This window comes from Dendrobates tinctorius, unplaced genomic scaffold (genome assembly GCF_039654945.1).
Source record: "Dendrobates tinctorius isolate UK_male_01 unplaced genomic scaffold, ASM3965494v1 ptg000050l, whole genome shotgun sequence".
Classification (NCBI taxonomy): domain Eukaryota; kingdom Metazoa; phylum Chordata; class Amphibia; order Anura; family Dendrobatidae; genus Dendrobates; species Dendrobates tinctorius.
The window spans coordinates 755581-771423 of record NW_027361718.1 but is presented as its reverse complement, the minus strand read 5'-3'; the positions used below and the strand labels follow the sequence as shown (position 1 = coordinate 771423).

At 49.0% G+C, this 15843-nt stretch overlaps 1 protein-coding gene across 3 annotated transcripts in view; it reads right to left on the bottom strand.

Annotated features, from left to right (window-relative positions):
- Nucleotides 1-15542, bottom strand: part of CFAP36 (cilia and flagella associated protein 36) — a 141181-nt gene extending 125639 nt beyond the window's left edge. Inside the window, exons 1-2 of one of the 3 annotated variants that reach the window (XM_073576647.1) lie at nt 15217-15542; nt 11297-11327 (exon numbers count right to left, since the gene is read on the bottom strand). In XM_073576647.1, the coding sequence (XP_073432748.1) occupies nt 11297-11327; nt 15217-15319 (134 nt within the window). In that variant the 5' untranslated portion in view covers nt 15320-15542. The remainder of the gene's footprint in view (nt 1-11296; nt 11328-15216) is intronic. The other 2 variants (XM_073576649.1, XM_073576648.1) reach the window with 2 other exon arrangements.
- Nucleotides 15543-15843: the final 301 nt, after the last annotated feature.

Here is a 15843-nt window from a genome sequence, read left to right as displayed (position 1 = left end):
AGGAGCTGAGGATGTCTGCTGTGCAGAGCAGTGCAGAGCCGGGAGTAACAGGATAGAGGAGCACAGAGGTAAATCACTGACACTCGCTACTCTCCATCCTCCGGCTCAAGTGAGCGCTTCTCTCCTCTGCTGTCCACCTTCTCCGCATCTACAGCCTGTCCTCAACACAGGACCTGTTATGCCAGAAGTGAACACTACAGCTTCTGTCAGAGTTTGACAGCGGCATTTAACTAGTTAATAGCCGCTGGTGGGTCCGCCGGAGCCAACTTCAAATTGAGAGATGCGACATGTGCCATCACAATAGGGTTAAACACTTTTTTCTTTTCAATCTGCTTTTTTACGAGGTAGGCGGGGTGGTCCTATGCCTCCGTCTACCTCTTTCTTAAAATGACATTTTTAAATGCAGCAATTTTCAAATCATTTCCGTGTGATTTGGTTTTGTTCTCATATCGATATAGTCGGCTTGGCTTTGCTGCCATTTCTGTGTAGTAATCGTGGTTCTGGTATTCTGTCATTTGTATCGGTGTAATAAGTTGGTTCTGTCACCAGATCACATTTTTATTCGTGTAGTCTTAGGGCTTGTGATGACGCTGTATTATCGGCCCGAGCGTGTGAGAAAACAAAAACATTGGATCTCACTCGGAGCAATGTTGGTGTATGAGGCCCGGCACAGGTTCAATATTTTCCTCAGACAGATGAAGCCAGTCCGAGGGAACAATGGCTGCATGTCCGAGTTTGATCTGATATTCCGATCACATTCGGTCATGCAACTCAATGAGTGCGGGGAAAACATCGGACTGCACTTTGATGACACAGTGGAGAATATTTTGTTCTCCATCTTTTCCTCAGTGTTCTCGGATTCTCTCATCCTACAGAATTGGACCCCACTATGCCGACGCTCGGATCAGAGCTTGATCAGAGTGTAAGTTGCATCATTAGCCCGATTCTCTCAGATGAGAGAATATATGGCCGTCTGCACCGGCCCTTAGGCTGGTTTTACACTTAACTATATTTTTGAGGGCCGATCTTGCGACCCCAATAGATTTCTACGGGGCCGCAAAGTCGGCCCGCAAAAATTGCATGGTGCGCCGTTTGCCGTACAGCCGTGAGGGCCTTTTTTGCGGCTGTGATAAAAGATCGAGCTTTTATAAGGCGTACGGACACGGCCCCCATTGTAAATCAATGGGGCTGCAAAAACAAAACAGAAGTTTGTTTTTGCAGTGCGCCGTCACTTCCGGTTTTGCAGAAAGCCATTTTCTTTTCCAATACTATTTCGATAGTATTGAAACAGCCATCGCCAAACTTTTTTGCGACCCCCACAAAAAAAAAGGGGCAATAACGGACCGCAAAAAATGCGGTGAGTGTAAAAGTAGCCTTAGAGTGATTCGTGTATTCAGGGTTGCAGGGTGCTGTAGCTTAGTGTTCGTATCTGAGGCATGTACACACAATGTGTTATTTCAGGTGGCACAGTCGGTTTAGTAAAGCGTGTCAAGTCTTCTTCCTGAAGGCGCCATGTTTTTCTGTGCCACCAACGTCTTTTCTCGATAGCCTAATAGAAACTATAGAATTGTCCGCACCATTTTCGCAACTCCCTGCCGTGGGTAAAACGCATGTGGAATTCGCATGCGTTTTCCCGCAAAATACAAGCGTTATGCAAGCGTTCTTAGCTTGCGGAATTAAGCATCGCTTGAATAAGTGATTGACAGGTTGACAGCATCAATAGTAAAAGATAGAATGTTAAAAATAATTTAAAAAAAAAACTAAAAAATACGGATATACTCACCTTCTGTCAGCCCCCGATCTCCTCAGCGGCACTCCCGGTCCTTTCCGTTCCCAGGCGTGCTTTGCGAGAATGACCTCTGATGACGTAGTGGTCACGCGACCGTGACGTCACAAAGGTCAATATGTCACAAAGCACGCCTGAGCAGCACAGCTGAGGACCGGGAGGACCCTGGGGGCTGACAGAGGGTAAGTAGATCCCTATTTTTTATTTTAACTCTATTTTTAACAGGAATATGGTACACAGGGCATGGAGGAGAGTCTCCTCTCTTCCAGACCCTGGGTACCATCCGCACATGAAACGCTCACTTTACGCATGGTGGGCATAGTCATATGTGTAAAGTGAGCGTTTCATCAATGCAATCCTATGGCGGCGGAAACGCAAAAAAAAATCGGCAACATTGGCACAGCAACTGCGGAATCCCATAGGATTGCATGGGATGCGTTTTAACAAGCATTTTTTAAGAGTTTCCGCGGCGGATTTGACGCTGTGGAAACGCTTAAAAACGCAGTGACGGGGGAAGTGAATGAACATGCTACTTCTTTCAACGGCCTCACTTTCCGAACACTGAAGCAGTTAAAAGAAACAACAATGGACGGAGCAGTAACAGTTTCATGTATGAAAAAAGTACTGTATATACTCGTGTATAAGCCGACCCGAGTATAAGCTGACCCCCCTAATTTTGCCACAAAAAAAAACGGGAAAACTTATTGACTCATGTATAAGCCGACGGAGGAATCCATATACTATGCCCCCCACATGCTGCCCCACAGACTATGCCCCCACATGCTGCCCCACAGACTATGCCCCCACATGATGCCCCACAGACTATGCCCCCACATGCTGCCCCACAGAATATGCCTCCATATGCTGCAAAAAAAAAAAAAAAAAGCCATACTCACCTCTCCTGGGTCCATCGCCGCTGTCTGCCGCTTCTTGTGTCAGTGACTGTTCAGCCAGCAGAGGGGCGGCGCGAACTAACCACGTCACCGCACCCCCTGCTGCCTAAACGTCACTGACACAGGATGCAGCAGAGACAGCGGTGAGCAGCGATAGACCGGGGGACAGGTGAATATCGCTATACTCACCCATTCTGCCGCGGTCTCTGCAGCCTCGCTTCTCCACTATCTCCCTTCCTGTCTTCAGCGGTCATGTGGTACCGCTCATTACACTCATGGATATGCGCAAATCCATGAGTGTAATGAGCGGTACCACGTGACCGCTGAAGACAGGAAGGGAGATGGTGGAGAAGCGAGGCTACAGAGACCGCAGCAGGACAGGTAAGTATGATCGCCGACCCCCAGGTATATGACCCATGTATAAGCCGAGAGGGGTACTTTCAGCCTAAAAAAAATAGGCTGAAAATCTCGGCTTATACACAAGTATATACGGTAAATTAATTAAAAACTTCTATACATTACAAAGTGAATCACGGACCATGCGGATTGTGCACTGGTGATATCTATGTGTTGTCCGTCATTGGCACAGGTTCATAGACTTGTATAGGCGATTTTGTCTGACGCCAATAAAAAAACGAAAACATCTCTGATTTTTATTTTGGGAGACGCACGCAGTCTGCAAAGACATATGGGCCAGTGAAAAGCACCATAGACTATAATGGAAAAGAAATAATGAAAAGCACAGATAATACATGCACGTGAGAAACGGAATTAAGGGCCCGTTACACATTGCGATATCGCTAGCAATATCGCTGTAACATCACCGATTTTGAGACGTAGCAGCGCTACATGTGATACTTACCTCCGACCAGCTCCCCCGCTGCTCATCGCTGGTCGCGCGAGAACGTCCCGGACCATTTCTCGTCGGGCGCTTCCTGTGGATGCGGGCGGGAGGATGTCAGGATCGCCGCGTCTGACAGGTAAGTAGCGACCCCCGACCCCTGCGATGTCGCTGGTGAGATCTGCCTGTGTGGCACCTCACTAGCGACCACTTAGCGATGCACCAGCGATCCATATCGTTGTCGGGATCGCTGGTGCATCTGTAAGTGTAACGGTACCCTTAGACCTTACTGTCATTACAGTGCTATAACACGTACATGAGCACAGATAAGCTAGATACACGTCAGTCAGCGTCCTATATGGACTATTCACACAGGAGGACGCACGTCTGTGCACACAGCGACTGTTAATATGTTTGTGCACATAGAATGTCCTGTTCTCAGGAGCGCATGTCCTGTTTACTGGGAGCAATGTGCTACCAAGAACCTTGATTTTTTAAGCCGGCTAAAAATCGTCGCATGTGACTAATAATCATTTTGCTCTTACATCAGGTGATTATTAGCCCATTTAAACAGATCAGTAATCAGGAAGATGCGCTCTTACAATCCCACATTTCATGATTATCGGATCATCTAAATCGGCCATAATCCAGTGGCCATCAGCTATGCAGGTCCACAAAATGTTTTGATTGTTTGCTGCTGACCTGAACTTAGACTATCTAGAGAGCAAGATTACAGAAGTTACAAGATGTGGGCCTGTGTGCTTAACCCCTTCCTGACATCTGACGTACTATCCCGTCCATTTGCCCTGGGCCCGTATGACCGTGGACGGGACAGTAGGTCATAGCGATCAGCTGCGCTCACAGGGGGGCTCTATGTGCCAAGAACGGTCACGGACCACTCCCGGCACATTAACCCCCCGGCACACTGCGATCAAACATGATCGCAGAGTACCGGGGGCATAGGGAAGAATCACGCAGGGCCCCCGGATCCAAGATGGCCGCAGGGACTTTCCAGGTCCTGCTGAGAAGCCGAGTGCACTGTCAGATCGCCGATTTGTCAGATCAGCGATTTGACTTTACATAGTAATGTCTCACACTGGGACAATATAATAAAGTAAAAAAATAGGTATTAGACCTACCGGTAATGATGTTTCCAGGAGTCCATCCTGACAGCACCATGGAGGACGTCCTCCTCCTCCTTACAGGGACAGGAAGCACACGAGAGGTTAAAGGTCACGTCCCACCCCCTCTCCCTCCGTGATTTAACAAGTACCGCAAGGTGGATGATGCTAGTAACAGTTTAATGAAACAATCATATTACAGCATATGACATATCAAAATACAACATAACATAACAGGGAGGGAAGTACCCGTGCTGTCAGGATGGACTCCTGGAAACATCATTACCGGTAGGTCTAATACCTATTTTCCAGGACGTCCACCTGACAGCACCATGGAGAGTACCAAAGCACCTCCTCAGGGTGGGATTACCGCCTGGAGAACTTTTCTCCCGAATGCGGTCTGCTGACCAGCCAACACGTCAAGCTTGCAGTGCTTTCAGAATGTATTCAGATTGGCCCAGGTTGCTGCTCTACAGATTTGGTCAACCGAGGCCCCCGCCCGTTCAGCCCATGAGGCTGATACCGCCCTCATAGAGTGGGCTTTTATGGGCCCTGGCGGGCTAACGCCTTCGGCTTGGTAGGCGTCAGAGATTTCTGAGGTAATCCAGCGCGCGATAGCCTTAGAGGCTTTCTTCCCCTTATTTTTACCCCCAAAAAGGATGAACAAGTTTGGGTCAATGCGCCAGCTATTGGTGGCTTCTAGATAGTCTAGCACCGCGCGCCTCACATCCAGCGAGTGAAGACGCTGTTCTTTTTTTATTACGGGGATTGTCGCGGAACGATGTAACACTACCTCTTGGTTTAGATTCTTTGAGGAGACTACCTTCGGGGTAAATGCCGGGTCTAACTTTAGGATTATACTATCCTCTCTTATCTGTAGATATGGGTCCTTAGTGGACAGGGCCTGGATCTCCCCTATCCTTTTGGCCGTGGTAATGGCTACTAGGAAGGCCGTTTTACGGGTGAGGGCAGAGATGGTTATTTTCTCCCCTAGAGCATAGTGGTCTGTACAGAGGGACCTGAGTACCAGACCCAGATCCCACGGCGGGGTGAGCTGCCTAATCGTGGGGCGCAGGCGCTGCGTGGCCTTTATAAATCTTATTACCCAGGGATGAGCAGCTAGCTGGTAATCGAAGAAGGCGCTTAAGGCTGAAAGCTGGACCTTTAGCGTGCTAGGCTTAAGGCCTTTATTAAAACCTGCCTGCAAAAAACTTAGTATGCTAGGGAGGTCAGGGGTGCCTGCCACGAGATTGGACCTGCCACCCTCCAGACAGAATCTTTTCCATATCTTCCTATAGAATGCGGATGTCACCGGTTTCCTACTGGCCAGTAGGGTGGATATGACCTGGTCCGACAATCCCTTTGTCTTCAGGATGTCCCTCTCAGGATCCAAGCCGATAGATGAAGTCTTGCTGGGTTTGGATGGTAGATCGGGCCCTGGTGGATGATGTCCTTCCACAGGGGTAGCTCGACTGGATTTCCGACTGCCATGGCTCCTAGAAGGGGAAACCAGCTTCTCTTCGGCCAGTATGGAGCGATCAACATCACTCGTGCGTGGTCCTCGCGTATTTTCCTGAGCACTGCCGGTATAAGGGCCAGTGGCGGGAATGCGTAGGAGAGGGATTCTCCCCAGGTCTGACTCAGGGCATCCACACCTTCTGGGTGGTCCGTCGGATTCAGGGAATAGAATCTGGGGACCTTCGAATTCTTTCGGCTTGCAAAGAGATCTATACTGGGGGTCCCCCAACGCTGACAGAGATGGTTGAAGATTTCTTCGTTCAGTTCCCATTCTGTCGGGCGGATCCGTTGTCTGCTCAAGTAGTCTGCTACTTCGTTCTGGGAACCCTCTAGGTGTACTGCGGTCACTGATCGGACTGTTCTTTCTGCCCAAGCGAATATTTTTCCTGCTAGGTCCTGTAGTGGTTGATGTCTGGGCCCTCCCTGGTGCTTCAGGAATGCCACTGTCGTCATATTGTCGGATAGTATACGGACATGACGATTCTCTAGTATCGACTGGTTCCGCCGTAGCGCTTTCCAGACCGCGTAGAGTTCTCTGAAATTGGAGGATCTGGTCTTGATGTCTACTGGCCATCTTCCCTAGAAGATTTTCCCTTCTATGTGGGCTCCCCAACCCCACACACTGGCGTCCGTGGTGACTACCACGTATGGAGAGGCTGTCCAAAATACGCCCACCTGGACGTTTCTGGACCGTGTCCACCACCGAAGGGACTCTCTTACTCGTTCTGGCAGCCTTAGGGGTCTGTCTAGCGACGCCTGACTTCTGTCCCACCTCGCAAGGATCTCTTTCTGCAGTGATCTTGAGTGGAATTGGGCCTATCGGACGCACTGGATGCAGGCCGTCATGAGGCCCAGGACCTCCATTGCCTCTCTTATGGAGCACTGACGTCTCAACAGGTCTCTGGTTCTGGTCTGAATAGTCCTCTGCTTCTGTTCGGGTAGCCAGGATATTCTGTCGGTTGAGTCTAGGAGGACCCCGAGAAATATTTTCCTGGTTTCTGGCCTGATGTTCGACTTCTCCCAATTGATCACCCATCCAAGGAACTCCATTACCGCAGTTGCTCAGTTTCTGTCGCGAACGAGCGCTTCCCTGGATCTTGCCACCAGTAGGAAGTAGTCTAAATAGGGTATGATCACAATACCCCGATCTCTCAGGTAGGCCACTACTTCTCCAACCAGCTTTGTAAAGATTCTGGGAGCTGAGGCCAACCCGAATGGAAGACACTGGAACTGGAAGTGGCAGGTCCGGGCTGGTAAACTGACCGCAAACCTTAGCAGTCTCTGGGATGAGGGATGGATAGGGACCTGGTAGTAGGCCTTCTTCAGGTCTAGGGTGCACATGACGGCATCCCGATCTATCAGGATGGTTGCGGATCGGACCGATTCCATCCGGAATCTCTTGTACTTGACCCAGGCATTTAGTGGTTTCAGGTTTTTGATGGTACGGGCCTCGCCAGACGGTTTTGTGATCGAGAACAGGGACGAATAGTGCCCTTTCCCTCTTTCTGACGGGGGAACTGGTACTATGACCTTTGATTTTACCATGTCCTGTAGATCTGTCCACATTGCGGAGTCCTCCAGGACGACAGTGGGGGTAATATATCTTTCGGGGGGAGGTGAATAAAGCTCTATATTGTAGCCCTCCGAGATGGTTCTGAGGACCCACTGATTGTGGGTGACTCGGGACCAGTTTGTTGCGAAGTGGCGAAGTCTCCCCCCAATACCTATGGCGTCATTGCCTCCTCGATCTAGAGGTTGATGTGAATGGAGGACCTCTGTCCCTCCCGGTCTGGCTGAAGGAGCCCTTATAGGAGCCTCTACTGGACCTTGCCCGACCCCTGAACTCGGTCTGCCTCCTAGAAAAGGAGCCTCTCCGAAAGGACTGGGGTCGTCTGGGTTTTTCCTCAGAGAATCCCTTCTTTTTATCGGACACCAGCTCTAGAATGTTATCTAGGGCTGGCCCGAATACCCTCAGGCCCGAGAAGGGGATGGCGCATAGCTTAGTTTTTGAAGCGTTGTCCCCGGACCAGGATTTGAGCCAGACTGCTCTTCGGGCCGCGTTGGAGAGGGAGCTGTTTCTGGCTGCAAATCTTACCGATTCGGCAGACGTATCTGATAGGAACGCCGTAGCCGATTTCATGAGCGGAAGGGATGCTAGGATGTCTGATCTAGGGGTCTTGTTGGTTAGGTGTTCTTCCAACTGCCCCATCCACAAAAACATAGACCTGGCCACCGAGGTGGCTGCTATGTTGGCCCTAATAAGAGCCGCCGACGTCTCCCATGCTCTTTTTAATAAGACGTCTGCCTTCCTATCCATCGGGTCTCGAAGACCTGATGAGTCCTCGAATGGGATAGCCGTCTTTTTGGTAATCTTAGCGACTGGGACATCTATTTTAGGAATTTCCTCCCATGCCCGGGTTTCCTCAGGATCAAAAGGCAGTCTGCTTCTAAAGTCTCGGGAGAGTGTCAGTCGACGCTCTGCCTCCTTCCACTCCTCCTGGACCATCGTTTTGATGTGTTCACTTACAGGGAACACTACCTGTCTCCGGGCCACCAGTCCTCCGAACATTAAGTCCTGCCTGGACTGTGGTTTAGGGACCTCCTCTATCTGCATAGTATTTCTGACTGCTTGGACCAACTCGTCCGTGTCCTCCAGTCTGAATAGGTATTTCCTGCTCTGATCTTGTCTATCCCCCCGGATCTCCTTCCGACTCTGGGTCCGCTTCCCACCTTGAACGTTTGCGACTCGGCCCTGGGCTGGGGGACTGACGCCGTGCGAGGCTGGATGTAGAGGCCCGAACTTCCTCCCTTATCAGCGATCTCATTTCGGCTAGGAGGGATGGCTGTTCATCGCCTACGACCCTTGAGGTACAGGGTCCACATAGGGTCTTGTTATATGCGTCTGGCAGCGTTACCCTGCATACTGGGCATCTGACCGATTTGGAGGTGGCCTTTGCCGGGTCCTTCGCCCCCGAGGGGGATACTGTCGGGGCTCCCTTCTCCTAATAATACAGAAGGGGCACCTACTCAGATCTGGGTTGGGGTAATGGGTGGGGGAGGGTGGTCTGCGCTATGCGCACTTACCCCTCCGCCTGCTGGAGCGACCCCTTCCATCCTGGCGCGGTCCGCAGGGCGCTATGGACCTCCGAAGCGTGCTCCCTGGATCTCCAGAAGCGCGCTCTGTGCCTTAGGAGCGCGCGCTGTGGACCCCAGAGGCGAGCGCTGTCTGGCTTTAGTAGCGAGCGCTGTCTGGCTTCAGTAGCGAGCGCTGTCTGGCTTCAGTAGCGAGCGCTATGTGGCCTCTAGCGCGCGCTGGGATTCAAAGACCGGCGTCTGATGTCACCGGATGTGACGCGCGGCCTCTCGCGCTAGGCCGCCTCCTCCACTTCCTGCTCTGCGCGCGACTATGGCGGCCTCCTCCGGCCTGCCGCCGTGGGGAGCCAACCCCCATCCATCTGCGGCGAACTGCCACTCCGGCCTCTTCGCCTGCTATGGCGGACTGCAGAGGCCTCATTCCTGCCTCCCAGCGCCGGCTGCGCCAGTCATCCGTCGGTGCCCGCCCGGCCAGCCGCCTGCGGAGCCGACCATCACCTGCCGTGGAGGTGAGTTTTTTGGAGCCGAGAGCCTCCCATAGGGAGGAACGGCTCCCTCCAGGAGCGTCGTCCTGCTCCTGGCCTTTGGGGCAGAGGGACTCCCCACTGGAGAGTTTCGGCCCCGGGACCTCTTGACAGGGGAAGGCTTGGACTAGCCGTACGATCCCCTGAGCCCCTCCGGTAAGCTTCTCGTGTGTCCCTCCGTGCAGGGACAGGAAAAACACTGAGGGAGAGGGGGTGGGACGTGACCTTTAACCTCTCGTGTGCTTCCTGTCCCTGTAAGGAGGAGGAGGACGTCCTCCATGGTGCTGTCAGGTGGACGTCCTGGAAAATGTAGATATATCATGTGTAGAAATAATTTAAACATTCCTAATAAAAAAAATCCCTAACAAATTTTTTTTTTGTAAATAAAAACTAAGCAAAACAATAAAAGTACACATATTTTGTATTGCCGCGTCCATAACGACCCACCCTATAAAACTGTCCCACTAGTTATCCCCTTTAGTGAACCCCTTAAGCCCCCGTTACACACTGCGATATCGCTAGCAATATCGCTGTAAAGTCACCGATTTTGTGACGTTGCAGCGATATTGCTAGCGATATCGCTATGTCTGATACTTACCTCCGACCGGCTCCCCCGCTGGTTATCGCTGATCGAGTGAGAAGCTGCTGGATCATTTCTCGTCGTCCACTTCCTGCGGCGCTTCCTGTGGCGCCGACGAGCGACGCGTGGAGCCGGGCGGGAGGACACAGGATCGCCACGTCTGACAGGTAAGTAGCGATCCCCGTCCCCTGCGATGTCGCTGGTGAGATCTGCCTGAGTGGCAGCTCACTAGCGACCACCCAGCGATTCACCAGCGATCCTGACCGCGTCATATCGCTGGTCGGGATCGCTGGTGAGTCGCTAGGTGTAACTGTACCCTTAGGCCGGGGTCACACTGGCGAGGAATACGGCCAAGTGAGAGGCGCTAAAAGCACGCATTAGACACGGACCAATGATTCTCTATGGGGTCCCTCGCACCAGCCGTATATTTCTCATCCGTATTCTACAGTACGGACTGTAGAATCGCAGCATGCTGTGATTGTCAGCGTACTACGCCCGTAGTACGCCAATGCAAGTCTATGGGTGCGCAAAAAATACGGATTACACACGGACCACACATGTGACTTGCGAGAAATACGCATCAGGTGTCTTTTAGAAATGCCGGCAATTCAGTGCGCTATACAGTAAACTCACACTGACAGGCTTAATAAAGAAAGAATAGATATATACACATAGAATACACACACACATATATATATATATATATATACACACACACATATATGCATTCTATGTGTCTATATCTATTCTTTGGTTTCTGTTAGAAACCCTGTCATAGTGCTCCATTATATGTCCCCTTTGCAAGCCTGCGAGAAAATCTCGCCATACGGATGCTTACATGCGCAAAATACGCGACCACACCTTGATTACGGATGACATACGGAGCACTGTTTAACTGTTTAGGGGCCATTCATCCGTATTACACATGTAAAATACTGACCGTATTTTGCGTTGGTTAGTGTGACCCCGGCCTGAGAAAAAAAAACAAGGCAAAAAACAATGCTTTATCATCATACCAACGAACAAAAAGTGCAATAACACGCAATCAAAAAGACGGATATAAATAAACATGGTACCGCTGAAAATATCATCTTGTCCCGCAAAAAATGAGCTGCCATACAGAGTCATCAGCGAAAAAACAGAAATGTTATAGCTCGCAGAATAAGGCTGTATTCACACACAGCGTTTTTTTCGCTTTTTTTGGCAAATCCGCGGGAAAAACGCGAAAAAGAAGCTTCCCATTCATTTCTATGTATTTAGCACTTTTTGAGCACATTGATGCGTTTTTTACCGCGAAAAAAACGCATCGCGGTAAAAAAAATGCAGCATGCTCATTAATTTTGCGTTTCTGGCTTTTTCCATGTGTCTAGAAATCGCGCGGAAAAAAACGCAAAAACCACGCAAAAATCGCGGTAAAAACACGCGGATTCTGGGAAGGGAGTACTGTTTTTCAGCAGAAAATTTCTGCTACGTGTGCACTTAGCCTAAAGCGATGCAAAAATAATTTCTTATATAAAATTGTTTTTATTGTATAAAAGCACCAAATTATATAAATGAGGTGTAGCTGTCATCATACAGACCCGAAGAATAAAACTGCTTTATCAATTTTACCACATGCGGAACGGTGTAAAGGCCACCCCCTCAAAGAAATTCATGAATTGCTGGTTTTTGTTCATTCTGCATCCCAAAAATTGGAATAAAAAGCGATCAAAAAACGTCACGTGCCCGAAAATAGTACCAATAAAAACGTCAACTCGTCCCGCAAAAAATAAGACCTCCCATGACTCGGTGGGCCAAAATATGGAAAAATTATAGCTCTCAAAATGTGGTGATGCAAAAACTATTTTTTGCAATAAAAAGGATCTTTTAGCGTGTGACAGCTGCCAAACATAAAATCCCGCTATTAATAGTAAATCAAACCCCCCGTTATCACCCCCTTAGTGAGGGAAAAATAATAACATTTAAAAAAAGTATATATTTCCATTTTTCCATTATGGGTAGGGTTAGCGTTGGAGTTAGAATTGGGGGGTTTCCACTGTTTGGGCACATCAGGTGCTCTCCAAACGCAGCATGGCGTCTGATCTCAATTCCAGCCAATTCTGCGTAGAAAAAGTCAAATGGTGCTCCTTCCCTTCCAAGCTCTGCCATGCCTACTCAGGACAAATTGCACAACTTTTGGGTTCCAATTTCTCCTGTTACCCTTGGGAAAATAAAAAATTGGGGGTAAAGAGATCATTTTTGTGGAAAAAAAATGATTTTTTTTATTTTTATAGCTATGTTATAAACTTCTGTGAAGGACTTGAGGGTTCAAAGTGTTCACCACAAATCTAGATAAGTTCCTTGGGGGGGGGGGGGGAGGCTAGTTTCCAAAATGGGGTCACTTGTGGGAGGTTTCCACTGTTTAGGCTCATCAGGGGCCCTCCAAATGCGACATGACACCCCCAGACCATTCCATCAAAGTCTGCATTCCAAAACGTCACTACTTCCCTTCCGAGCCCCACTGTGTGCCTATACAGTAGTTTACTCTCACATATGGGGTATCAGCGTACTCAGGACAAATTGAACAACAACTTTTGCAGTCCAATTTCTTCTGTAACCTTTGGTAAAATAAAAAAAATTGGACCTGAAGTAATTTTTTTGTGAAAAAAGTTGAATGTTCATTTTTTTTAAACATTCAAAAAATTCCTGTGAAGCACCTGAAGGGTTAATAAACTTATTGAATGTGGTCTTGAGCACCTTGATGGGAGCAGCTTTTACAATGGTGTCACTTTTGTGCATTTTCTATCATACAGACCCCTCAAAGTGACTTCAAATGTGATATGGTCCCTAAAAAAAAAAAAAGTGGTGTTGTAAAAATGAGAAATCGCTGTTTAAATTTTAACCCTTATAACTTCCTAATAAAAAAAAAAAATTTGGGTTCCAAAATTGTGCTCATGTAAAGTAGACATGTGGGAAATGTTATTTATTACGTATTTTGTGTGTCGTATCTGTGATTTAAGGGCATGAAAATTCAAAGTTGGAAAGTTGCGAAATTTTGGCCAAATTTCCATTTTTTTCACAAATAAACGCAAGTTATACCAATGAAATTTTACCACTAACGTGAAGAACAATATGTCACGAGAAAAACAATGTCAGAATCACCGGGATCCTTGGAAGCGTTCCAGAGTTATTACCTCATAAAGGGACAGTGGTCAGAATTGTAAAAATTAGCCCGGTCATTAACGTGCCAACCACCCTTGGGCCTTGAGGGGTTAAAAATGCCAGGGCTGAATATCAGTCCCAGTCCAGCCCTGGTCATATGGATGCCTCAACTACAATGCAAAAATGCTCAATAAGAAAAAAAAAAGAAATAGAAAAAGATTGGTTCTCCCAGAGAACTTTATGAACTCTCTATCACATGAAAACATCAGCGGGGATACAAGTCCCATCTGCAAAACATGCGAGCCAGAAAAAGAAAATCATTTCTGCCCCATATAAAATACAGCCTAACATTATATAAACACACCAGGCATCCATAACCTGATTAATGCATTCAATAAGTTGACGGGCAAAAAAAAATAAAAACGTATGCATCCTGTTTATATTTGGATTGCAAAACACCATACCGAAAATCATCAGCAAAAAAAATGCAATGTTTCCAGTATGAAGCAAAAGTCTCAGGCTGAGTGCCCACGTAGCGATTTTTAAGCGTTTTTGCCGAGATTTTCGGAGCGAAAACGTTTAAAAATCGTGTACAGAACGCTCCCCATGCATTCCTATGGCATTCCGCACATGCTGTGCTAATGCTGCGCTTTTTTCCACGGCGGAATCGCATCGCGGAAAAAAAAAAAAAATCGCAGCATGCTCATTCTTTTGTCCGGAATCGCAAAGAATTGCCGCGATTCCGCACCCATAGGAATGCATGAGAATCGCTTACTTCCCGCATGTGGCTATGCCCACCATGCGGGAAGTGAAGCGTCTCATGTGCGGTTGGTACCCACGGTGTGGAGGAGAGGAGACTGTCCTCCAGGCCCTGGGTACCATACCCCTGTAAAAAAGAGAATAAAAAATAAAAAATCGGGGTATATTTACCTTCCGGTGTCCCGTGCTGCCTTCCTGGGCCTCAGCGTTCCCAGTAATGCCTTGCGGCAAGGTCCTGTGATGACGTGGTCTCGCGAGATCGCTATAGTAACGCGAGACTACCTCATCACAGGTCTCGCAAGGCATCGCTGGGAACGGGAGCGTCGCTGAGACTGCACGGGACGCCGGAAGGTAAATATACCCCGATTTTTAATTTTTTTATCATTTTTAACATTTTATCTTTTACTATTGATGCCGCATAGGCAGCCTCAATAGTAAAAACCTGGTCACACTTGTCAAACACTATGTATGACGAGTGTGACCAACCTGTCAATCACTTTCCAAGCGATGCTTCAAATCTCTTGGAAAGTGCTTGAATATCGCACACGAAAATTGCGGAAAAATCGCGAACATAATCGCGGTGAAATCGCGCGGAAAAAAAAAACCACGTGATTTCTGGGAAGGAGTCCGGTTTTTAGTGTCCGGAATAAAACGCTACGTGGGCACACAGCCTCACACTCAGGTCGTCACACGAAAAAAGGAAACAAAACAGACGCAAATGTAAAGACCCAAAACTAAAAAGGGTTTCTTTACAATTAAAAAAAAGACATAAAAGGATAACGGTGGAAATGGAGCATGGTTGGCGAATACGGAGCACGTTTGGTGAATATCCCCATTTACAAGCTCAAGGACTAGAGAGGGTTCACTTACTTTCCCGTTACCGCCCACATCCCCTGCGCAGCGCGGTACATGGGGCACACAGCTGTATACGGGCAATGCATGACGAGAGGCTCCCGGTACCTGAGCATTTGTGTTCTATGAAGCCGCTGACTGACGCAGTCCAGGCCGGGCAGCCGAGGAAGGCCAGCACGCTCTCCAGCACCCACTCTGCGTCCTCGGCCATGGGGAGCCGCTCTCCGGCCGCACACACCGCGCGCTTCCTCTGGTTCTCGGCTGCGTCGTTAGATGAGTCAGGACCCCGGATGGAGTGTGAGGGACCGTGCACGCGCAAGGGCGGAGGCGTCTCCTGGACAACCGGCGTCACGGCGACCGCTAAACAGTCGGGAGCGCGCGTCCTGCACGGGGAACGGCTCCGCCTGAGGAGGCGGGAGAGCTGAGCGTGTCATCAGCTGATGGTATGGGAAGCGCATCCGCGCACCGTTCTCTACAGCTGCGCACGTGAAATGCAGCAAAACGGGGCCTGCAGCCATCCGAGCGGCCGCCAAAGAAAAGCCGTTTATGTGACAGGACTTGATTTTCTTCAGTGGAAACGTCTCCAAAACCCCTCCATGTGTGAATTTACACCCACCACGGTGCCCAAACACGTCCGTATGGGGTTGGGATTGTGGCACCTGACAACTGCCGCTGTAGTCAGTGTGTATGGGACTGAGAAGGCGAACAGCGCCCCGAGAAGACGGCGAAGGGTGC